The 25,676-nt window shown below is 39.0% G+C and overlaps 1 protein-coding gene across 1 annotated transcript in view; it reads right to left on the reverse strand.

Annotated features, from left to right (window-relative positions):
* Positions 1–3,234: 3,234 nt before the first annotated feature.
* gabrb2a (gamma-aminobutyric acid type A receptor subunit beta2a) overlaps positions 3,235–25,676 on the reverse strand; it is a gene marked incomplete at both ends in the record, with an annotated part of 28,712 nt that continues 6,270 nt past the window's right edge. The window contains 7 exon segments of the mRNA XM_079249506.1: positions 3,235–3,591; positions 4,735–4,875; positions 5,355–5,599; positions 7,203–7,355; positions 7,543–7,680; positions 10,967–11,049; positions 20,336–20,556. Coding sequence (XP_079105632.1) covers positions 3,235–3,591; positions 4,735–4,875; positions 5,355–5,599; positions 7,203–7,355; positions 7,543–7,680; positions 10,967–11,049; positions 20,336–20,556 — 1,338 coding nt within the window.

Raw genomic sequence — 25,676 nt, forward strand, 5'->3', positions numbered from 1 at the left:
ATCATCATTTGCAAGTCGTAAGATTTTATGTTTTATTTGAACAGATGACACAACATGGTTCCTCTCTCCCGTGCAGCTAAATGTGTTTTTCCATCACATATCCGTATAGTGAGTGGCGTGATGCAAGTGTGTCAGACTCACCCTCTCACCCATCCCAGTCAGCTCTGGCTGGGCTTGGCTTGGTTTGATTGCCAACTTCACAGTGGCGCAGCTGTGACACACACACACACACACACACACATCTAAAACACACTCTTGGAACTTAAACACGTGCATACACATGACTCCACAGAGCAGAGATCTGTGCATTGCTAATTATGGCAGTGACACGGAAACACTACAAAGCAGGAAGCATCTGCCTCCCCTCCCCTTTTCACGTCAACACTAATGCCCCTTTTGAGATGAATCAATGAGAAAGAAAAAGAAAAAAGGCCAATTTAGTCCAACCCATCTGTCTACTGTAGTGAGGTAATACATCTGTTATGTAGCAATGCAGAGCTGATTTTAAGCAGTGCATGGAAGAACAAGGTTATATGTCACGTTACATCAGTTTTTACACCAGTTTTCCTTTTAAGGTAGTTTTGTACTCAGACTTTTTACTCCCAGAAGCATCACACAAACACACATAGTCACAGGCAACAAACGGCAGCTTTAAAACACTCAAACATAAGCAGTCTTCCTTATCTGCATGTTCCTACAACATCCTCTGTAAATTTAGGGTTTTCTTTTATTTGAGCTTTATAACTAATTTTAAATGTTATGTGTGTGTTCTTTATTTTAATTTCACATAGTTATCAGGCATTTTTGCTGTTGGTAGGTCATTGTATTATTCTGGTCCCCTCTCTTGAAAATTAAACATTAGCTCCACATTAGTTTCTGCAAGAACAAAATCACTTTTTAAATATTAAATATTCTGTGTTTTATGCCATCAAATATTCACTAGCATCCATTTATGTGGTCAGGTCAGGAAGTGTAGCATAGTGTAGAGTGCCGTCACTTTGCAGAGTGAAGGGAGGATGCAGTTAGAGGTTGAAGCATGGATGGGTGGATCCTTTTCTGTTCCTTTCACTCCCTGTCTTTTTCCCTTTTTTTTATAACAGGCGCTCTGGCCCCTGCAGCCAGAGGGCCACAGTCGAGTCCAAAGAGTGCATCCATATCTCTGGCTCTCCGCGTTAATGTCCCCTGAGGCCGAGGGGGTTGACCTTAGCCCTGCTCAAACCCCAGCCGAGCCCACTGCAGTTAGCCCAGACCATCACTGCTGCCTTTCGCTCCAGCTCCTCTGCCTTTCCATCCATTATGCAGCCAATGGTCCCCAGCTGCAGCGCTCACATCTCTGCTCACCCTTACATTTGCCTCTTTCGCTTGCCTACTCATTCCCCGTGTTGAAGTTAGTTGTTCACTCGCTCATTCGGACACTCAATCAGCCATCAGCTCGCCAGTCAGCAATCAGCCTCACATTCATGCAGGACACATAAAACTGTCACTCGTGTACTCTGTTACTGAAGTGAATTGAGTTTTAATTTAATTTAGATACATCTTCATAATTGCTGACAATCATTACACAAGATATTTACAGTCATTATGAAATATTACAATTGGAATTTACAGAAACTTTGTACAAAATATGCCTGACTTCAATGCCTGGATAGTGGGGTCCATGTTAAGTAGTTTCTGGAGAGCAAAACATTGACCCAAAAGTCACTGGTGTCTGGAAGTGCTTTAGTTTCAGCAAGTAGATGCTTTAAGAGTCCATTAAAAAAAAAAAAGAGAGAGAAAAAGAGAGAAAGTCCCAAAGGTACAGTCAGCAAAGTTGTGAATTGTTTAATTTTTCCTAAGTTAAATTGCCCTTTTCTTTTTTTTTCTTCTTTTCATTTTTTTCTTGATTGAATGGAACATTTGAGCTGTAATTAAACTGCAAAAACAACAACAAAGATCCATTTAAATAGAATAAATTCATAGTATTTACACAATAATGGTAGTATTGATTTATAAAAATGAATCATCTCTTTTTCTTTAAATATGATTTATGTTTATCTACAAATTTTCAAAACAGAAACCTAATCACAATGGAACGCATCATACTTCTATCATTCAATTCTACTGATAATGATGATTGTGGATTGCCATATTTATGCAGCAACTCTGGTTGCAATGAAAGTCAGTTCATCCGGAAGGTTCTTACATCAGCTTCTGTTGCATTAAAGCCACTCTCAGGCTCTGAAGCTCCTTGCTTGATGGTAAAAAGTACACAGTTAAATGTCCTTTTAAACAAAGAAAAAGTACACACGGATAAATGGACTTGATTCTGTCAGCACAGCAAAGCAAATCATAAACTCAGCAAAAGCATCGGCGTCCACAGTTCCACTCTTTCATCAGATAATATGTGACCTTTGATAAGAGGGGATGTGTTTTCTTTTCAGAAATGGCATCATTAAAATCCCACACTGCTGTTCAGAGAAGAGTACGCTCCCTACTGTCCACCTCTTGCCTCCAAGTGATGCTCAAAGCATCTGCCCAGGTGGGCCATGCTCAATCCAAAGCTGCAAACTTGAACTGGCAGAAAAAACCTCAACTAGTAAAACTAAAATGCTTTGTGGCCAATCATCTTCATCATGATGCAAATAAAATCAAACATAAGCATGCTTTTAAATTATGTTTTTGATATACAGTAATTATAGGAAAATAGACTATCATGATGATTCCTTTAAAATCATTTATAAAGCTTTCCTGGATGCAGACAGCTCGGCTACGAAGTAAATAGATACTAAACAAAAGAAATCCTTAAAGTATATGCAAACACAAGCATAAATATTTGATCCACAGAGAGTAAGCTACGAATGACAAATATTAGTGATATATTGAAATTCTGGAACAGGCACCATAACTGTCTGTTTAAAACTCACTCTTCTTTTTTTTCCTTGTTTTTTTTTTTTTTTTTTGAGTGCTTGTCAGTCGTTATAAGTTGTTTCCCAAATCCTAAAAGAGTCACTGCTGACTGAAGTGGGTGCCGCTGCAGTCCATCTAAAAGTCTTTGCATTCTCCTGACGTTGTCTAAATGAACCACCTAAAAAAGTCAGAGCAAATGTTTTCATCTCACATTCTCTCTCTCACATCTTCTCTCTTGATTTCTCCCCACCTAAATACCTTCTTTCCACCCCTCCCTTCACTCCCCCCCCAACCCCCTTTCCTTCTTCACATGCCCGATGCAAAGCTGATCACCAGACTCCATCAGGTTTAATGGACGTAGTAGAGCCAGTAGACCACGTTGAAGAAGGAGAAAACAGTGGGGAAGATCATCCTGGACCACTTATCGATAGAGTTCACATCAGACAGGTCAGGGATGTTCACCTTGAGCTGAGAGGCCCGTCTCCGTAGGCGTGACTTCTTCTGGGCATGGCGCTCCAAGGCGCTGTGGCCATAGTTCTGGCGGGCCATGGCTGCCCTGCGGTACTGCAGTGTAGAGCTATCATAGGCCAGCATGGTGTTGCGAGGGTCTCCAGGCGCTCCCAGGCCCCGGGACAGATCCCCGGCACCACCCATCTCATTCTTCATCTCCATCGCGCTGAACAGGATGTTGTCGTCGGGGGTCATCTGTATGAAGGTGTGAAAAACAGGTGGAGCCATTACAAGTTACTGCCAAACAAAACGTGTTTGAAACTAAAACTCATAAAATTGTTCGAAAAACCTAAATTAGCTTTTATGATAACTAAACAATTCAGTAAGTTAAAATACTGATGATGTGCTTAAATGAGTAATGCAAATGAATCAAAAACTTACTTACAGTGAAGAAAAAAATTCTAAACACTTTCAAAGCAACAAACAAATTATTGGAAATCTGTCAGTCAATATCTGAGTGATAATACAGCCACAAGGCTATGATATAACATTCCTGTAGGAGCACAATGTACTCCGCAAACTAATTCTCATGGAGAAACCTTCATTGTCATCTCAGAATTTCAACCAGGGTGTGGTTAAAATTCTGCCGATTCACAAGACAAACTCAATAGAAAAAATAAAGAGAAAGCAAAGGTAGAACAAAAGAAAAGTGACAGGAGAAGGTTGAGAGAAATCGTAAGGACTTTGTAAAGATGGAGGAGTGGCTAAAAGGTTCAGGGCAGGTCGGGAGAGACGTTGTGGGAAGTGAATTCATCAACATTTCTTCATCCATAGCCTGACTTCTGAGAAACAAAACATCCCTAAAATCCAATCCCGTCCTGCTGGATAAATCAGCTTGATGTAATTTTTTTTTCTTTTTAAATTTGCTTTCGTAAGTCACTTTGAAGCGTAGCCACTCGTTTTGGTGCTATTAATCAAACTGCAAAGGATTTCTTTCTCTAGTCTGACGGTGATTCTTCTTTTCCCTTTTTTCTTTTGCTTCACTTACTTTTAGAGATTTATCAATTGCCTCAGAAATGGTACAGTATTTGTATCTTAATTATATTATCTTAGGAGAAGCTATGAGTATTTGTCATTTCCCATCAATTCAGATGGACAACTAGAGCTAAGATTAAATCAATGCCTGCAGAAATGAAGCTGCTAAGCCATGTTTGTCAGGAAAATGCATGAAGAGCAAACCAAGAGAGGGAAAAAACACAATGGTGGGAGTGATGATCAAGGTTGCCTTAAAAATCTATAAAAATCAAAGAAATGCACAAGGATTAAAGCATTTTCCTCTGATCTGGATTGATTCAGATTGATGACATTGTTAGTTTTGACTTTCAAAACCTCCAGTACCTTATTTCTTTGATCGCCTAGTCCTAATGCAGCATCGTCCACAAAGATGGGATCCCACATCGAGTCATATGCGTCAATTTCCCTCTGTTTCATTCTGGCATACAGAGCATCATCTCTCTGAACTACATTTCCCACCAGCCACTGCAAGCATACAAAATCAGCACTGTTACTTAAGGGAAATCGTAGCCTGCCACACTCAGAAGGAAAGGTTGTTTTATTCATTATCCTTTGGTTTTCGCGCTGCTGTTGTTCTTTCTAACTTAAGCAGCTGAATTAAATTTAAGAAGAAGGCTTTGGCACTAAGGCCACTGATTTTCCAAGGTGCTTTGTCCTTTGGGAGACACAGAAATGTGAGGATAAAGTATTAAAAAACCAGTCATTGCTTCTGCATTCACTCTTTCCGATCTTAGTCTGGGTTGTAGCGTTGATACACAAGGCTTAACCAGTGAAAAATGGAGAGCTAGAGCAGGAGTAAAGAGTGCTGGTACAGGACATCAAGCATTGATCACAGCATCACATTGGCCTCGAGAGGAGAGGAAGTCAACTGCACCCACAGAAACAAACACACATATTAACAGACAGCACAGATACACTTATAGGAGGTTTTCTGGCCCCTGTACCTTGTTGGGGTCGGGTCTCAGCTTTTCATTATTGGCTGTGGCTGCTTTCTCAGCTGCCTTCTTCTGACGCTGGGGGCCCTGGCCAAAGAAGATGTAGTTGACGAACGCATACTCCAGCAGGGCCAGGAAGACGAACACAAAGCAGCCCATCAGGTACATGTCAATAGCCTTCACGTAGGGGATCTTAGGGAGTGTCTCTCGCAAGTGGGTGTTGATTGTGGTCATGGTCAGCACCGTGGTGATCCCTGGAGATCAGCGGAGTCATACGTTAAGAGAAAAAGTCTTGTTGTGGTTATTTAAAGTTTTTTTGTCTTTTTCCTTCAAACTTTTTTGCATTACCAACATCACAGTTTTACAGATGGAAAGGTCTGTCTGCTCATCAGGCAAAAAAAAATCTCAACAACTGCATTCATGATGCTCAAGATCTTCTGAGTTTGATAAGCTTGTAACAAGAACATCTATCCATTTTTCTACACTGGCTTAATCCAAATCTTGGTCTGAAAGCGCTTCTTCAAAGCGACGTAATTTATTTGGCCACTGCCATATTTTAACCTCAGAAGTGACTATACAAGCCAAAGCATGATAACTTAAAGCTTAAAATATGTATCTTTGAGGGGGAATATTGATTATTAGTTAAATTTCAGATGGATGAAAAGTACCCTCTCGTGAAAAAGCACACATCTATTTATGTGAAAAATGTATAGATTTGGCAACTTGTGAAAGAAATTAACGTTTGTTAAATTGGACCTCTATTTAAGTTAGAGATGACTGCTTGTTGTATGGGAATTAAAAGGAGCAAATACAGTGGTCTTGCCTCAATAAATTGCACACAACAATAATAACTGAGATCAGGTGAAAATCTTTAACACTCAAAAATGTGGTCATGTATGAGCATTCATACCCATCATCTGCATTACGGAGTATCTAATTATATTAACCAGGCATGCCTGAAAGACTCTGACCCCATATGGATAGATATGCCCATCAAAATCTCCTGAGACTACAGGTGTGTGTGTGTGTTTGTAAAATAGTTGGGTAAAAAACGGGTTATGAGCAGCCATGTATTCATATGGACACAAAACATCTATATGAAGAGCTCTGCTTGCCACTGTGAACATCTGCCTTTAGTCACACGGCAATTCACCTGCTTTCTTTCCATTTTTTCTCTTTTGATACACACATATTGTGTTTGATGCATTACTCATCTGCCTGCACAATCTGCATTTGGTCAGATTCACACATATTATAAATAACCCAGTAGCCAGGAGCAGCACTGTAGCATGGAGCCTCGGCTTTCTCTGGCTGTACTCACTGGCTGCACATTCTCAGGATGCTGAGAGCATGCAGGCACATCTTAAAAATACCCCTCCCAGCTGCAATGTCTCAGTCTCCAACCTGCCTGTGCTGGTATAAAAGCATTAAGTTGCATTTAACCAACTGATGCCACCTTCTATCTTGCACTGATGTGGCTGATAAGAGGGGATTTTCGACCACTGAGAGGCTCCGTCAGACAGACAGGCAGAGGGAAAGACAGCACACTTCAAGGTCAGGCTGCAGCGCTTCTCGCTCTGCATGAGTCATGCATATAGTCATCTCTGAAAAACAGACATTTAGCCAGGCAGCCTATCGTACACTGCTATCACTCACATGCTTAGAGCTAATGGGAAAAAAAAAAAGTAAATGCTAGGGAAAATAAAGAGTCAACATGTCAGGGTCATTATAAACACAACAATGCAAAGATTTAGCATGTTGAAGTACAAAAGGCTTAATTTATGTTAAATGTTATTTTTCATGGTCTGTTATCATTTGGCTTTGGGTCAGTGTTGAACTGAAGCAAGGCGCTCCTACCCAGGGCCACTCTAGCAGCCGATGCATCGTAGTTGATCCAGAAGGAGACCCAGGAGAGGATGGTAATCAGGATGGAAGGCATGTATGTCTGCAGGATGAAGTAACCGATGTTCCTCTTCAGTTTGAAGCTGAGAGACAGGCGGGGGTAGGAACCTGAAGAAGGCACAACGAAAGAAATAGAATTTCCTCAGTGGTGCCAGATACGTTTTTGTTTTTACACCAAGTAGTCTGCGATATATATGTGAGACTTTTTCTGTGAAATTATGTAAAAAGTAATAAAGCAACCAATGCAGATACAATCCTAATATTACAAATCCAAAATACACATGATGTTTTGCACCTGTGGAGAAGACAACATTCTTGGAGATGAGCTTGTAGTCGACGATGGAGAACTGTGGCAACTCTATCCTCTCAACCCCAGAAACAGCATTTTCTCCACCTCTCCAGTAAAACTCGATATCATCAGTGGTGTACCCATCTACAGAGAAGAAAGGCGGGACACTCATTATCATCATCCAATAATGGGTGTAATACATCATAGCATATTGTAGTAATGGTAAATGTCAGCTTCTGTGGTTTTGTCTCTGTTAGCTGACTCTCTAAAATTATTCCCATCATTCTATAGAGCACTCAGATTGTATCTGAAGGGACACAAGATGAATAAAAAGTTTGGGGGGAAAAAAAGGAAATTGAACATTTTATGTCATGTTTGCTTGGGAAAAACTACAGTTATGGAAATTCAGTTGTCTAAAACTATCTAGATGCATAATTTTCTTCAGTGTTTTCAGATAAGAGGAAAAAATTTAAACTTTAAAGAGACGTTGCAGTTTAATGCTTAACAAACCGCTGCATGCACACATTTAATATTAATATTCTGAAACTATAAATACGCAATAATGTCTTGCAGGGAAGTGACTTTAAAAGTTCTTTCTTGCTCTCTGGAATTTTACTGCTGATGCACAACTTTTTTTACACCCTTGACCATACCAAGACTGCAGCTCCATCACAATGATACACCACATAATAAAGCTGCATGTTCCCTGTGATAGATCACTGGCTTCATAAGCTGTTGAATAATTACTTAACTCTGACAGGGTGACCATTGTTTAAAAGCACTCTCTTACAGTACCAATAAAGTTTTAATGTTACCGGAAATCTTTTACAATAATCTAATACAGGCCACAAAAGCTAGTATCCACTAGCATCTTCCTACGATGTCCTCTACTGTTTGATTTCGTGCTTGTGTTGTTCTCACTCATAAGTAAGTCGCTTTGGATAAAAGCGTCTGCTAAATGACTGTAGACTAGAATAGAATAGAAAAAGCTGAAACAAAAATTAATGATAGTAGTTCTGAAAGGATGGACTAATTTGATGCATGTTTGGAGAGGAACTTGTATTTTGTCGCAAATTGGTAGAAAGCTGTGCTGCTGCAGTCAGTGCACAGTTGCATTGCAGCCTGCCTGCCTCTGACATAAACAGCGTCACATAAACACAGACAGAAAGCATCTCCCTACTCCGATTTCTACTTTGCCTGCCTCACACTCAAAATAGAGGCGGTGACCTATTCAGATGTGATGAATATTTAACCACCAAAGCTTTGATTTTTTTAAAATTAACACGAAATTCTTTGTTGCTAAGGCGCTGACATTCAAGGTGAAGTTAGTCATGATGTTCATGTTGGGTTGTTATTGGTTAGACAGGCAGCCGGCTTCACCCACAGGCCGTTTTCACAGCAGACATTTTGATTTGTCATAGCGGGAGAAGCACAGGTGTTACTAATAATATCAGCAGTAGCTTTTGTCTGCAAGAACTTGCATGCGCAATAGCAGGGGGTTTTCATTTTTACGTTTTATTAATACCAGTCTTTTATCTGCAATGATGTGTCTAAGTACAGTGAAAAAAAAAAGGTTTCTGCTTCTTGTATTGGTCTGATTTTGCATCACGCTAATAATGGAGCACAAACATATCTTTTTTTTTTTTTTTTTTTTTTTTTTATCATACTAAAAAGCAGCTGAGTTCTGTAGCTCATGGCCAGCATTACTCAAACAGGAGTAAATTATGCATTTGGTGAGGTTTGCAGCTGAGCAACACATTTAGCGTTCTAGTCAGTATTCTCAGCGGCAGGACAGTGTATGTGGGATAGACTCAAAATAAACCACCGCATTCATGATAATAAAGGAACACGTCAACTGGTGCAGGAGTGTGGCTTACTGGCTTGTTTTTATCTGAAGCATCATTTTAGCAGAAACTATTCCTTGCTGGTTTTGATCTTTTCCTTTTTTGAAAATTGCTGCACTTCTTACCAGGTTGAAAGAAAAGACACAATCTGAACACTGTGGAGCAGAGTGTGGCTGATGCTGAAACTGCTCGCCAGCAGATGCAGTAAGCTCTCCCTCCCGCCTTATGCGAGCCTGCATTACTCCCAATTAGGGCAGCATGCTGCTGTTTTGATGTCAGCAATGACAGCACGGGATCAGAGGGGTGTCAGGGAACAGTTTATAGCTTGTAAATAAAGGTTTGGCCAGTTTTGAGGTCCATTAGCTGGAGTCATTTGTTGGAAAGTTGTCAGTTTGTTACGTCACTGCACCGTTTGTGTGTCGACTTGCAAAATATAGAAAGATGGGGCACCGTTACCAAAGATATCCATACATGTGTCAGTGTATATTTGCATTAGTGAAATGGATGTTTAGTAATGGAGGGTTAGAAATTAATTGTCTCCTTGCAGCCCAGCATGTGAAACCAGTGGCCTGAGACGTGATAGTGAGTTGCTGATGTATTGGGGGATCTTGAGTTTTAAGACTTGTGTCTGTTAAAAATGCATCAAGTTTATCAAGGGAAGTGAGAGTTCTCTGGGCTCATTAGTCTGAATAAAATAGCATGCTCTGGCATGAAGAGATTCCAACGTTAAAACCGTTGCCAGTTAATCCATATGAGAGCAGATACTGCCTGGTGATCAAAACTGGAGTTGTGTGTGTGAGACTGCATGCGTGTATGAGTGTGTGCTGCCTGAGAGAGGAGGAGGGGGAAAAAAAGAGCATATGAGTGATGGGGAGAGAGATAAAAAGGATGGAAGAAAAAAAAAGAAGAGGATGAGACTGTGCAAAGAAAGGGGATGAGGAACGGAAAGAGGCAGCGATGAGGAGAGAGATGATGAACCTAATGCGAGAGAAGCAATGAAGGGCGGCTCTGACCCATGCTGTTCTTGTGCTGCTGGCAATAGTGTGATCAAACCCGGACAGACTGAGCCTTATACTGCATTCCAGCCCCATAAACCTTCTCCTCTGGGACCCTGATAAAACACGTAGAGGACCTTGTCTTTCCCTCTCATGTTCTCCCTCACCCCCTCCACTCGAGACCACTGGATCACGTACAATTACAAACTCCATGTGAAATGAGCTCTTTGTACTGCACAAACACAGAGAGACAGTTTCAGGAGAAAGCTGCACATAACATACATTATCAGCACAACCCTGAAACACTGAACCTAATCGGGCTCCTCGATGCTTTGAGAAGCCACTGCAGTTGGAGTTGAATTAATTAGGCTTGATGTTATCAGTCACTGAGCCATTAGTGATGTTCCTCTTCTTGATGCATATCTCTGGACATCTCATCAGTCTTTCTCAGCATTTAGCATCCACTCTTATCAACTTCAGTTCTACCTTAGTGCCACTGGGAAAGTAAAGCTGCATTTGTACATGAGATCTGTTTAATTCTACATCTACATGTAGGTGTGAATACTGGTTGTCAAGGACAACAGTACTTACAGCTTTCGATCTCCAGGGTGCAGTTTTGCTCATCAAGAGGGTAGCGGCGCAGATCCATCATGCAGGCTGCAGTTGTGGTGATCCTATAAGCAGAGAGTGATGACAAATGTAGTATTAGTCACAGAGCTGGTCAAGGCAGGCATGACCTGCCTCAACCAACTAATTTCCCATGACCTTCATCTCAGAATACGATGTACACCCCAAAGTAAGTTTATTCTGAACTTGTCCAAAAATGGCTTTGAACATGCAATCTTTCTTTCCAGAACCAAATAAAAAAAATGTCATTGAGTATAACGACTAAAATTAAAGGGTGTTTGCAAATGTCAGCGCATCATCCTATGAGGGCAGCTTTTTGTAACTATCAGAGGCTGTAACCATTTCTTTTTACTTGTTTCTATGTTTGCGTACATGCATCAATGTGTTGTCTGAGTGCATTTCAAATGAACCAGAGGAAGTTCACCAGAGCACAAGACAATTCTGGCTGTTGTAGTGCATGTGCTGTGCATTCTGTGATCATAATGTTATAGTACTGGACATTTATTATTCAGTGATATGAAAGACATAGTCAGCTACCTTGGCTGGCTAACCCGCCACAGGGAGCTACCTAAAGTCACAACTGTACAGTTAAACTTATTCATGTTCAACTTAAAATAGTAGTCAAACATTTTATAATTCATAGACAAAAATGTCAGCTTCAACAAAGAGACAGCAGGGGTTTTGTCAACCCTCAAAATTAATATCATGTCCGGACAAAAATGTCAGTCGCGAGAACCTCTAGTTAGCGCATAATGACTGATGTGACCCATTCACATTAGTTACTAGTAGAGGTTTGGCAGTCAGACTGCTAGTGAGAGTAAAATGGATGCATGACTCAAATTAGTTCATTCATTCGTTCACTGATTTTCTTAACTGCTAGTTCCAATTAAGGGTCGTGGGAGAGCTGGAACCTATCTAAGCAATGATTGGGCGAAAGGCATGGTACACACTGAACTGATCCAGTCTATCAAAAGCTAAATAACTCAAATTATGACTAATTTAATTGAAGAAAACCTGAGGAAGTGTAAATCAGTTCCTTATTCTGAGGCTGGGCATGGGCTGGGTGGGGGCAGCAGCATTGAACTGATGAAGAAGCAGATACATCTTTACGGTTAGAGGTGAGTTTCAATTTATGAATTGTAGTTTAGAGCTGTGGGAAAGTCATTTCCTTTGGAAAGTCGCCTACATCTGAAAAAAATTATATTACACCAGACAAAGCGGTTTAATCATTTTCATTTCACTCAAAAACTAAACCTTCAATTGAGATAAATGGCATTGTTTAACATTATGCACATTTCACATTATGTATATAACCTGGTACAGTTCACAGACTTCATGATGGTATGCCCTTGCCTTCGGTCGAGTTTATGCAGCCTAAATACTTTTTATATCCTTTCAGCACTTTCTTTTTTTAATTTTTTTTTTCTTTTTTTTTGCACATGTTAACTTTTGATGTTAGCAAGAATGAGGACATTCATTCCAAGTAACTTTCCAACTTTAAAACCCTGCATTCCAGACTCATTGGAAGGTACAATGACATGTATTATTTACATCCTGAGACTGAAAACTACACTGTACAACTTTTGCTTCTGGCATATCATATGGCGTTACAGAATAGTTTAGCTTTTCGCATTGCATCACATGTTACCAAGCAAAGAAATGTAGGAAAGAATTGCAAGAGGACTAAGGAAGAAGGAAATAGGCAGCAATGAAGGTACAGAGCAAGAAATAAAACACTAGTCAACATCAGATTGACTTGTACTGGCAGGAGGATTGTCATAGCTCTAATAGGATGTAAAATGGATACTGAAATATCTGTCAATAGCTGCAGCAGTGAGAAAATCTCCAAAGGTTTATCAAAGCATTTCAAAGTTGCTGCTTTTCACTTATTTCCTATAAACATAACTGACCACTGTGTATAACTTAAATACTGGAAAAATAAATACATGCAGGGTAGCATTGTGTTAAACATTAAAACAGATAGTAATTTAACAGTAAGTATAAGTTTTTTTTAAGCACTTGGTTTAAGTCCATACAATTTACAGTGTACTATCCTCAAGCAGGTCAATGAATATAGAGTTACAAATACAGACATTTAAAGTATGAAGTAAACAATCATAAGCATACTAAAAATGTTTCTTTTCTTATACTGTGATATTGATTTGATTGCAGCACAATGCAAAAACAAAATGGCCATTTAATTTTAAAAACATACTATGTCTGTCTTGCATAATGAAATATATTTACTGGTTATATTCAAATCTAAAGAACAGCATTGTGTGTAGCAAAGTACTTTGTACTTGTTTTATTTCATCCCATAAAGATGAAAACAAAGTGGGGTTCAACCTCTCGTCACACAACCCTGTAATAAAAAGCTGCCATGTCCGACAGGTTTGCTTCAAGCAATGCACTTCCTCTTACGCATGACAAGTGGCCAGAGCTGAGATGGGCTGGCACTCGGCAGTGCCAAGCCCTGGAGACTGTCTGAGAGACTGGACACACAGTTTAACTACAGAGACTAAATCTAGCACGCTTAGACTTGTAAGTCAAACCCACACACTGTCAAACACGCAAATGGATATAAAACACGATAGCATCACGCAGCCATTAATAAAAATAAGAGCCTGTGGGAAAATTCCCAGTATAGATTTGAGTTTTAGTCATAACCGCGTGTTTTTCCCTGTCAAAAATGGTTATTGTCATTTCATCAGTTTATGGCTTAAATTTTCCATTAATTCCTTTATGACAGTGGAAATTGTTGGAGCAGTTACTGTAGTTCCTTGTTGTTGTTTTTTTTTTGTTTGTTTGTTTTTTCTTAATATAATCAGACCAGATTATTTTTTATTGTATAAAAAAAAACAGGAATAATGTGCTTTTTTAAGATAATTTCAGTTATTTTATATCAATCAATTTTTTTTATATTTACATAAATAATTGTAGCTTCTTTCACCTATGTTTGGATATATTTACTTAAGACTAAAAAATTCATTAAAGGTTATTGGTGAATTTGACTGAGAATAATGGAGGAGAAAACTACTTTTATTTGTATTTTCAAATTGTAAGGAGTAGAAAGTACAGATAATTGTGCAAAAATGTAAGAAGTAGAAGTAGAAATTTATCTGAAAAATAATTACTCCAACTCCTACTTAAGTAAGGTAACAAAGTATTTGTACTTCGTTACTTGACACCTCTGCTGACAAATTTTAAATTTTGTTTTGTGACAGTTTCATCGACTGGACTCCGTTGCTTGAAGAGTGCTTTGCCTTTAATAATTGAGAGGAAACGTTTATTTGAAATCTCTCTACATAAAACGTACAGCTCCACTGGGCCATGCCTTGCAAGTTTGGGATTTCATAGTTCGAGAAGTAGAGCCTTTCTCTCATACTCCCAGGCTCTGTCATTCTTCCTTTTTCTTGCTCTCTGGGTTCTTACATAAGAGCCAGTTAGCAGGGCCATGGTGTGCTGAGGGATTAACACAGGACTCTCATTTCTGTCCTAGTTTACCCCTTTTGTGGACACAAGTTACTTGGATTTTGCTCTCACCAGCTAGGCATTCATCACTCACCATTATCACTAACACCATTACTAATAAATCATCATAGCGGCACAGAGGAAACACAGGGGAGAAGCAGAAATGAGGCCAAAATGGCAGGGGTAAAAATATCAGCCTATTTATAGCCCACCTATATCATCAGCAGACGTCTCAAAGCTTTTTTAATCTTAGGCTTCTTCTATATTCTCTGGCATGTCCGAAGTGCATGCTAACCGTTAATAAAATGCTAAAAATGAGTGAGGAGGAGAAGTGGATGAGGGTTTCTCTGCAGGATTCCCTCCACGTCTTTGCTTCTCCTCCTCCTCCTTCTCTTCGTCATCTCTACTGCAGCGAGTCTGCAGTGATCATGAAGCACAGGCTTGTTTGCTCTTTGTCAACATCAGGGGCCGATGTCTCTCCCTCTCATCCCAACCTGCAGACAGAGAGGCCATGCTTTTGCAGCCCATGCAATTCAAACACGCTACATTTGCTCTGTGTCGGAGCTAACAGAACATGGAGTTCTAAAAAAGGATCTCTTTTTTTTCTCTTTTTAAATGCATGTTCTCTCACTGTTCAGCCCAGGCTCTCTTTGTTTGTGTGTGTTTGTGGATGTGTGGACCCCCCCTAAGGCAGCCTGTGCACCTTTATTCCAAATGACCTTGTTTACGGACACAACACAACCACCACAAATTCCCAGACAGAATCTCATTTCGAGGGAGCATCACACCAGAGCGAGAGTGCAGAAAGGGGGATTTTTGCAGGTTGCAAACCTGTGCTGCCGTAACTACACTGACCTTTTATTACACATGCAGCAGCATAAAATTATACTTTAAGTTAAGTTAGATTAAGAAAGAAAAACTTCCTCCATTTTGGGTAGAGAGCCCATGTTGGGATAAAGAAATATATACCAGAATATCTCCCACTGCTCAGGTATTTCTGCCAGATTTGAAAATAAAATGTCTGCAATCAAACAGAAATGCTTCAGTCTTTTTCTCTGTGTCCAATTAAAGAAGAGATTTCTTCATGTAAGAATAAAGGAAAACCTAAACACACCGAGGGAATCCAAATCATCCTGCTTGACGAGCGACTTAAGAGATAGATGGATAACTTTGAAGGTGATCCTATTGACAGTATTGACAAAAAAGAGGGCAGCTTTCTCCTCCCGGCCATGGGATATGATCTATTGAGCTGCAGAGTGGAACACTCTTCGCCTGACAAAAGGCAATGTCAGTCTCCACAGCACAAGGATATGTCCTCTCACAAAAGGAGTTACAATATTCACTGAGAAAAGAGAAAGGGAGGAGGGAGAATCCTAATAATTTCTCCATTTTGAATGAAGTCTGACCTTCACATCTTTGTCTTTCGCTTCAGCTCTCTCTCTTTCCTCAGTCTCTTTCTTTCTCTCTGAATATACAGTGACAAGCATCAAGATTCATACACTGAACAGCTTTACTTTCCCCCTCCCTTTCTGCGGAAAATTAAAAAACTTTAAGTAGTTTTTGTTTCCCTGTTATGTGAGAATGTTTCTCTCTCTAGCTTGGGCGGTATCTGTGATATTGGCAAAGCCTTTTCAGGGGCTGGGTAATTAGTTCAGACTGCCTCCCTCTGAGAGTCAGCTGAGCTCCAAAGTGGCAGTTGGGAGCACTGGTGTAATTTTCTGCTTCTCCTGGTAATTGAAGACCAGGATTAAGCAGGATTGGGATACACTATATATCCAGAGAATGAGGAGTAAACAACATCTTCACCCTTCCTCCTCTGCATGCACCCCAAAAATAACACTCACCCACTCACAGCCACCCACCCGCAGACAGGCATAAATACAACACACATAAGCACACATTTGATATCCAATGTCTCCTGCAAACTAACCAAAATTTAATCGACTGGTGTTCCCCAGGTACAGTGTTCAGTTAGTTCAGCACAAATGTACACCTCTGAGGTCAGGGATGCTTACTTAATATGCTTATTATGCAGAGATTTTATTATATGTATAGCATGAGAAATTAGTCCAGATTTAGACAACAGTGAGCTTGTAGGAAAATGACACAGAGGAATGTTGCTTGTTTTAAACATGTAATGTGAAAAAAAGCCAGTTTATTCAGTATTTCTGAGACAGTATACTGCATGTACTGCAAAACACACATCATAATGATTTAATAGTGCAACCACATGAAGTTTGAGATCTTGGAGGCACAGTTTAAATAAAGAAAATAACTCTCACAGCTGCAGCAGACAAAAAGGTGTAATTTGCACAGTAAAATACTTTAGTATTTCCCCTGTAAAAACCAGCATTTTCAGTCTCAAGGTTCTTCTCAATAAAAATCATGTCTCCAGTCTTCATCAGAAGCCTTGTAGTTATTGTAAGAACTTATATAAATGGATGTGTGTGTTTTCCTTTTTTCTCAGCTACCTTTCAACTATTTCACTTCGAACTTAATGAGTGTATTGCTGATGTTCCAAAGTAGTGGTGCATTTCTGAAAGCTTGATGTCCTTTTGACAATGAACTCTTATTAATGTGTTAAAATTTGCTTTAATGACTGAATGTTTGTTTGGTATGGGTGAACGTGAATAAATGACAAAACCTTAGTTGATAGATATTGTGATACAGAATCAGTGACTGGAGTTTGCTTTTGTTTGAGACGCAGAAACTTCAGACAATTTTTTTATGTCAGTACATGCTAAATGCACCGTTGAGTTTGTCTGTGATTTTAGCTTGACCTGCACCATTTAATTGTCCCAGTATACACACAAAGATAATTGAGTTATTCACCAAAGTATGCTTCACACTGTGACTCAGTGGAGTGAAACATTCAAGACACTGTGTCACCTCTAACTTCCTCTGTTGGAGATCATTGTACATGTCAGTACAGTTGCATTCACTGCACAGACATCGCTGCTCAGTTACTTTTTTTTTTTTTTTTGTCACGTGTCTCTGGAGTTATGAAATCAGGGTTTACGAGAACAAAATGAAATTCTTTATGTTTATGTTAGATGACACATTTTCTCAATGCACTTCTATCAGTCACAGTTTCTGACACGTTTAACCATCTGACAAAAAGACGGAAAAATATATGAATGAGAGCTGCTTTATTGGGAAATCTGCTGTTTCGATATACAACTAAGCTCTACTGTTTTTACATACAGAAATATTGAATTTAGGAGCATGTGTTGCAAGCCTGGGCTGATCTGTGTGGAATAATGTGTTGGTATGAATGAGTAATTAGATCAACTACAGGATGTGCTAGTCTGATTTTGAGAGCTTTGATCATGTTTGTTTTTGGTCTGATTAACATGTTTAATTTCATTTTAAGTTTGGTTTCGGTCAAATTTGCACAATAATAGCATTATTTATAGTGTCATGAAACAGCATTTTGCTTCAAAGTTACCCTGACCATTATTCTCATTGCCCCCCAAAGCAGGAAATTGTAATATTTTAGCTTTTTACATTCATTTTTAATTTTTAACATAAAGTCTATTAGTCTTCTATAATTTATGGAATACATCAGTTGTAATATTAATATATATATTTTTTTTTTTTTTTTTTTTTGTTTAACCAAAAACGACCTTGATTTTAGTTAGTACAAAAGTTTTGAATTATTTTATATGTTGTTTGTCTTTTATAAAAGACTTTTTGCTTATTAATGCATCTGTAGTAAACAAATAAATGCACATAGAAGCCATTCTGCATATTAATTTGCATATTTATTCCTTCTTTTTTCCCATATTTGGAAGATTTTCACCTCTACCAGCACTGCTGATCTTCACACTGATGACACAGGCCTGAATAAATTCATATCCAGCAGATCACGACACCATGACAGGACATGTGTTCACATACATCCTGTTTCCTTATCAAAGTCACTGCGTCTCAGTTAGCCATCTCTTCCACATCCACTAAAGCTCTGCTGTTGTAACCAGCCGGCCCGTCTCTACAGGTACGTGTCAGTGTCCTCAGAGCGCGCAGGCATCTGGCCGGGTTGACTCTGACAGCAGCTTGTGTCTGGACTTGCTAGCATCAAATAAAACCCGTATTAAACCCACAAACCAAATAACAGAGAAGCCGGGAGGCAGCAGCACTGGCAAGGACAACGTATCTGAGGTAACAACTCTCTAATGCATGCATGTCCTCACATTTTACAGCACTTTTACAACCCTCTATGCTGAGGCTACTTTTCAACTGTTATGCAAAAGTATGTGTTAGGGTTATGTAATTGAGTGAGAGTGTTATAAATTACATTTCTCGACTGTTGAAACAAATGTACAGATGAATAATCTGGTGCAGTGCAGATACTTAAATTTTTTAAAAAGTCTTTGCGCAAGAAGGGCATCCGAGTCTAGAAAGAGAATGACTGAACACTGCAACATCGTCAATTAGCAACAATAACCTCAGCTTTTACACACACACACACACACACACACACACACACACACACACACACACACACACATACTCACACACTATTCTCACATGCACACACGAACGACTAAAAAGCTTGTGACAGATCAGAGAAGGCGGCAGTAAAGTGATGGACGGGTTGTGTTAGCCTGTGCAGGCAAATGCACATCATCATTACAGATACACATTCAGTGTTTGTATTGAACTTCTACATTATTGATTATGAGTTATCAATAATAGATGACAGCCTCCTAAGAGTCATCACAGTCCAGCACCACAAAGAATAAGTCTTGTAGATGGGCTGAACTACTGTATACAATCAAACTCAGTTTGCACCACCTTGCTTTATTATTGATCATAACTAATCAAGTATTGATATGTATTATCATCAGGAGTAATGAAAGGCCAAAATATGAAGACGTGCAGCTTCTTTTATATACATCTGGTGGAGGATAAGTTTGCTTTATGAGATCTTGAGCTTTATTTAAATCCCTTTGATTACAGCACATGCTAAGAAACCTTTCAGATAAACAGAAGGGTTTTCTAAATTATGGCACCCTGTAGCTTTTTACTGCTAATTAAACTCCCCTCATGATGCTACACAGCGACAGGCCTGAGTCCATTTAATCAAAGGGCACATTCTTCTAAGGTAAGCTGACCTTCCACTGTGACTACATGTCATTGTGAAAGAGACATCGCTATTTTGCTCATACCACCAGCTAGCATTCACGTGAGGATGTCGGGTTAACTTTTATTACCATACTGTGTTCTCACATTTCTCACTTACTAATGATCACCTGCTTCATATTAACCAAAGAATAAAAATTGTAATTTCCCTCAATAACATAATTCAATAAATTACAGATTAAAATATTGTTTCTAGCTTGTCTGTTTTTCAATTACTTTATGTTTTTTTACATCGTGTTTCATAACTTTCTGATGGTAAACACTTTGATTAACCTAAGAGGTGCCAAACAATAAACCTCCCCTGCCTGGCCTTGACGTGTCATCTCCTTTTCAATCTTGCTAATAAACTTAAAACACAACCGTAGGGGTGGCTTGCCCTATAATAACTCCTCATGCACTTGAGAAGTATTTGCCCATATGCACAGCTTTAATATTGCAAATGGAATAAGTCAAGGTTGAATTCAGAAGTTATTTTACTCACTTTGTTTAATAATCTAAAGAAAAAAAATCTTAATTTTGCTTTATGGTCAAAGCACTTAATTTTGTTTAGAACAATTTATCTGTGATTTGCTTGTATTATTAATGAGAACATTTGCAAAGAGAAGTTATGAGGCACAAAGATGGATCCTAAAAATAGCTTCACCTGATCCAGTTGCATTATGCATCATAACCGATTCACTAATCATGACACTGTAAGGGAAGGTATAAAAGGCTTACCGGAGTCCATAAAGCACCGTCCCATCTGGGTGGAGACGGATCATCCTGTTCTTGACAGTGACGCCATGAACGAAGGACTTCTTGTCATTGAGAAAGTAGGTGTCGGGGACCCACAGCTGGTCAGCCACTCGGTTATCCAGAGTCAGGTTGTATGTGATCTCAGAGTAGGAAAGACGCTTGTCCCGCCATGCTTGTTGGAAGTACATGGTCAAGGTGTAGTCCTAGAAGTCAAGAGAAGGGCATTCACTGAGAGTGAAATTTAAAGCCAAGCACACAGTGAGAAGTCATAATTAGGACAGTTTAGCTGTAAAACCCTTAACTCTCATTACATAGATTGACTGCATCTTTCCAGTGTCAATAAATCCTTTATTTTCACTACTATCTAAACGACATCATAAACCAGCAGCAAGCTCACTTACGATTCTCAATACATGTGACACAGCATGGTGTGGACACTTTTGTTTGTAAAGCACACTTCATGTCCATGACATTTAAAAGTGCTTTACACAAAAGGTTAAAAGCATTATAGTGTTGAATCACATCTTTTTCTCTAATCTTAACAAAAAAGGGGAGGTTTGATATTAGCCTGTCGCTTCAGAGGCTAGTCTTAGTTGTTCTTTTTCTGGAGTGTTTTGGTGATGGATGTTTTTAGGGTCTGACATGAAAACAGAGACATGTTTACATTCTGTAAAATATAAGAGACATTCTTGAAAAACCCTGGTGGCAGGCTACCAAGACAGCAAATGGTGGATTTCAAGTGCTAATTGATCTATTTCCAGGTCTTATATAGGACCGATTGATGTTGTAGTAATGACACATGCAATGTCACTGGTATGAGAGCACAGACGGCCGGCAAGAAAAAAGAAAACTTATTACAAGCCTGGCTGGATGGAAATTCCACGGTTTTGATACGTAAGTATTATTTAGCCTGGCGACAGTAATGAACAAAACATGAGCATCATTGCTGTCCTTAGTAATAACGTCACAAAAGAACAATTGTCTTGCATTTCTCAGCTCCACATTATGAATCCTCAGTACTTATAGCGCTCATAATGAACCTGAAACTTTGTTTTTTGCCACCTGTGTTCAGCTTTACAGCATTCTGGTTTTTCTTCTCTTACCAGTTCAGCATTTTTCATAAAGAGTTCTCTTTTTGGCAGTAATCAATTTTACCTTTTTGGTTGGAACAATTATATCAATAATGCTTGTAATTTCACCAATTAAAGATGACAGCCTATGGGCCATGGTGGCATACTTAATTTTGTATAACCAGAGGGAAACGTCCTCAGCTGGCTGACAGATTGGTTATAAAAAAAAAGAGATAAAAAAAATAGCAGCTTCTACTTCAACAAATTAAGCTACTTTTTGTTTTACAGATACTCCCCCTGATACAAAGTGCAAGCTGCAGCTGGGGCTTCCTCCTTTTGCCGCCTGGTTTTGCATAATAAACAACCAAAGTTACAGAAATTCAGTAGAATTTCCCAGATTTAACCTTAACAGGGGAAAAAAAATATTTATACTGTACAGTTTGTTTTACACATGCTCCAAGATGTGGCAGTAAACTGTACCTCCTCCTCTCTTTCTCAGTCTCTTTTCACTGCTTCTGAGTCTTAAAAAAAGACTTACACCCACACAGCCACAGTAAAACACAGCACTGCAGTCAGATCTGCTTGCTTACAGTGTGTTGCAGTGCAATCAGTGAGTGGGAAAACACATTTAAAAAAAAAAAAGCAGTCCATAAAACAAGCCCCTAGAGCTTTTACTCCATCATCGTTACTTATCACTGTGTTTCTATGTTTCCAAGCCTTTTATTCCTATCGTAACACATTTGCGTGACACAGCAAAGCAATTGCTGCTTTCACTCCTAAACTCTCATCGTTCATTGCATGCAGTGACCAAAACATCGTGTAAAAAGGGCATCTAAAAATACACGAGCTGCTGCCATGTTGAGCTTTTTTTCAGGAACGGAAAGTCAAGCGGGGACAGTTGCATCCTTATCCTGTTTTTACACTAGTACCACTGAACCCTCTTCTCACACACTTGCTCCCCTTCTGTCTCATTATCAGGCTGTCGATCAGATATCTCTATCACCTTTGGGATCGTTAGCTGCTGCCCGTAGGCTTGGTGTACATCATCCACTGAAGCAGCATCCCATGCAGTAGCACCGTCTCGTGCCATTTTGATGGAGTACTATAATCTTTTCTGAAAATTCGGAAAAGCGCAGTATATAATGTAGGAATGTTTTATATAATGGATTTTACACCACATCACTTTCTAATCAGTCATTTACTTTGTCACTGTTTTCTCAGTCGTAAACCATCTGTGTTGCTGCGCGTCATCACATATGAGTGGCTGAGCAATGTGTACTGCCACTGATTAGTTTTGACTCACAATTTCCCCACTTGAATCACAAATCATCAAATATGAGACAGTAAAAATGAGTTAAAGCCTGGAAAAGCGCAAACATGCACTTTCGGTTAAATCTTTGTAAAATAAATGCCTCATAGCAAACTATATAAACTGACCTTCTAAATGGACACTGATAAAGAGGAAGGACTGACCAGTTGCTGTTCATACAATGAAACTGAGCATCACTGATGTTTGTTGGCAGCTTCTAAGAAGCTCTAGGGAAAAGAAGGTATGGAATGGACTAAGTGATTATTTAAAATTACTTAATAACATTATTCAGTTTCAAAAAAGTGTAAAAGAATTTTTTTTGGGATAAATATAAAAAAGAAGAAAATTCATGATTTATTTTACTGCTTTATATTTTGCCATCTGACTGATGACTTTCAGTATGTAAACTGTGTATAGAGCCATATAACTGGGAAAATTCAAGACTGTAAATAAGGAGTAGTATTTAAATATGCCTTGGGCTTCCTTCTGCTCCTTCTCAAACAAGGTATAATGTTACACAAATGTGCATCCTTGTTTTGTATTGTATATATGTTTGAGATAAACTTTTTAAAAAAAGGTAGTATAGCTTCTGGGTGTTCAATAAATCTGCTAGTACTGGTATCCCTGCCACCACCACAGCGCAGGTGTGATGTGAGTGATTGACTAAAACATTAACTTTATATCAACTGTTCTAACTTATCTTAACTGGTTTATTGATTTTGTCCTGGCCCTGTGATGGATTAGAAACCTGTCTTGCGAGTACTCCACCCAACGTTTTCAGGCACAGACATCAGCCTCTACAGACAAACTTGATATTTTTCTATCTTTTCACTACAATGTAAATGAGGCTTCCATACTTCAATATACTTTGAGTTTAAACCTATGGTTTAAACTCCATCTTTACACTAAATTAAGTCATTTTTGGATGAAAAAAAAAAACAAAAAAAACAGCAGGGCACAAAATTAACTTGAACAGCTTAAGTTAAACCAGCTGGTTAGAATCCACACATAACTCCTAAAAAATGCGGACAAAAGTCATGAATTTCCACGTGACTAGCTTGAAATACCAATTAATCATGCTTCTTTTTAATCTTCTTTGGTTTACAAGACTGTTTAATTATCAAATAGTTTGGTGATTAATTTCGCTTCAGTTAACTAATTGGTTAAGCGACTGATGATTTTAACAAAACCAGAATGCTTCACAGCAGGAGGAGAGGCACAGGTGTTATTAATAACATTAACCAAGCCTATTCAAGAATCCCGCTAAGCTGTGACAGCATGACAGCGATCCAGGACCCTGAAAGTGAAGCAGTTACATGGAGCTCAGTTTTCATTAATTCTGTCGTGCTGTTTTTCGTACTGTATGGTGGCGTCTCAGAATCTGCTCTGTAAAAATGACCTGCTGAGCACAAAACATTCTGAAATGTGATGAATTAAGTTTTCCAAGCTTGGACTGGAGAAGTCTGTCCGTATTTTTGTGTTTGGCCCATCATGTGTGCAGTGCCTTGTTGTTTAAGTTTGAGGCTTCAGCCATATAGATATGCACAGAGAACACCTGGACCTGCACGCTGCCTCCTGGCTGTGCTATAAAATGGAAGCATAATTACGACCTCGCAGATGGTGCTGCTTACTTTCAATTGGACATCACTTAAACTTGGGACATAAAATAAAGCTGCATCCCATCTCTGTACAGTCAGAGTAATTGATCACAGGTAGCTAAATTTGGGATGAAGACAACTACACTGCAAGGGAACGCATTTTGTGTTACACTAAGAAAGTTAGTTGATTTGTGTTACGCTGAAAAGCAGGCAAAACATCTGTTTTTTTGTGTAAAAACAAAAATCTAATATTAACTTTTTCTCTGGATATTTGATATTTAGTGTGTGAAAATGATGTCACAGTAAAAGGCAGTATCCTGCAGAAGAGAAAATCTTCCTTGAGTTATCTCTCCTGGACTGTAAAGAACTCCAGCAAATAAGTAGTTCAATCTCACAAAAAGACAATGAGAACCAGGTAAGAGGATTTTACTGCATCCCAAAAAGAGATTAGCAGCAGATAACTATCAGTCAGTCCGTCCCCTGCTGGAGCATTGGTCTCCAAGGCGACCTGCAGTCTCCCTGTCACAAGCGCTTCTAAGAAACTCCATTAACATCACACAGATACACAGTGAGCATCAGTCAGGAGACATCTTGCGGACAGCACCAACATTTGGAAATGAATAAATACAATAAAATAAAAAGCCTGACAGCAGTGAATATATAAATATATAAATGGAGATTTAAACAAGTCAGGGCTAATGGGAAAAAAATAAAATAAAAAAAATCTATCAAGGCTGGGTGCTCAGACACAGTGTCTCACTGCAGATGTGTTTCTGTGCTAACAAACTGCTGTTAAAACCTGACAGAGTGACAAGGAGTACATTTGTGTTTCTCTGTGCAATCTGTCAGACTGTAGTTGTTACAAGTCCTCCATTACAACTGCATCAGTTGTCAGAAGTGACATGGAAGAGAGCTGCACATAGAACAAGCCTAACTCACCATGTTTTGCTTGGTTTGTGAATTTAGATCTGGAGAAACTGACGTTATATTCATGACATTTTCTTTACTTTTCATTGTTTTTCATACATACGTTACTATGTTTAATTAACTAGAACTGAAAATTAAGACAGTAACACGTTATGGTCATTTTGGTGATGTTCATCCTCATAAAATCTGCTTGCGCTGTCATAGCAGGGAGGAAAGACATCCAGGAAGGGTAAAAATAAAAAACAAAGAATCATGAACTGCAGAGCTTTTTGGCAACAGCAAGAAAAAAAAAAACCACCTGGTCATAAAAAAACACTGTTTACATGCTCGCTAATATTCTGATTTCTGTTTATTCCTAATTTAAACATCTCAGTCTTAAACCTCTCAGTCTTTGAGGATCCTGGATTTGGTCTCATTCT

Source organism: Telmatherina bonti (genome assembly GCF_933228915.1).
Source record: "Telmatherina bonti genome assembly, chromosome: 12".
In the NCBI taxonomy this organism is placed as follows: domain Eukaryota; kingdom Metazoa; phylum Chordata; class Actinopteri; order Atheriniformes; family Telmatherinidae; genus Telmatherina; species Telmatherina bonti.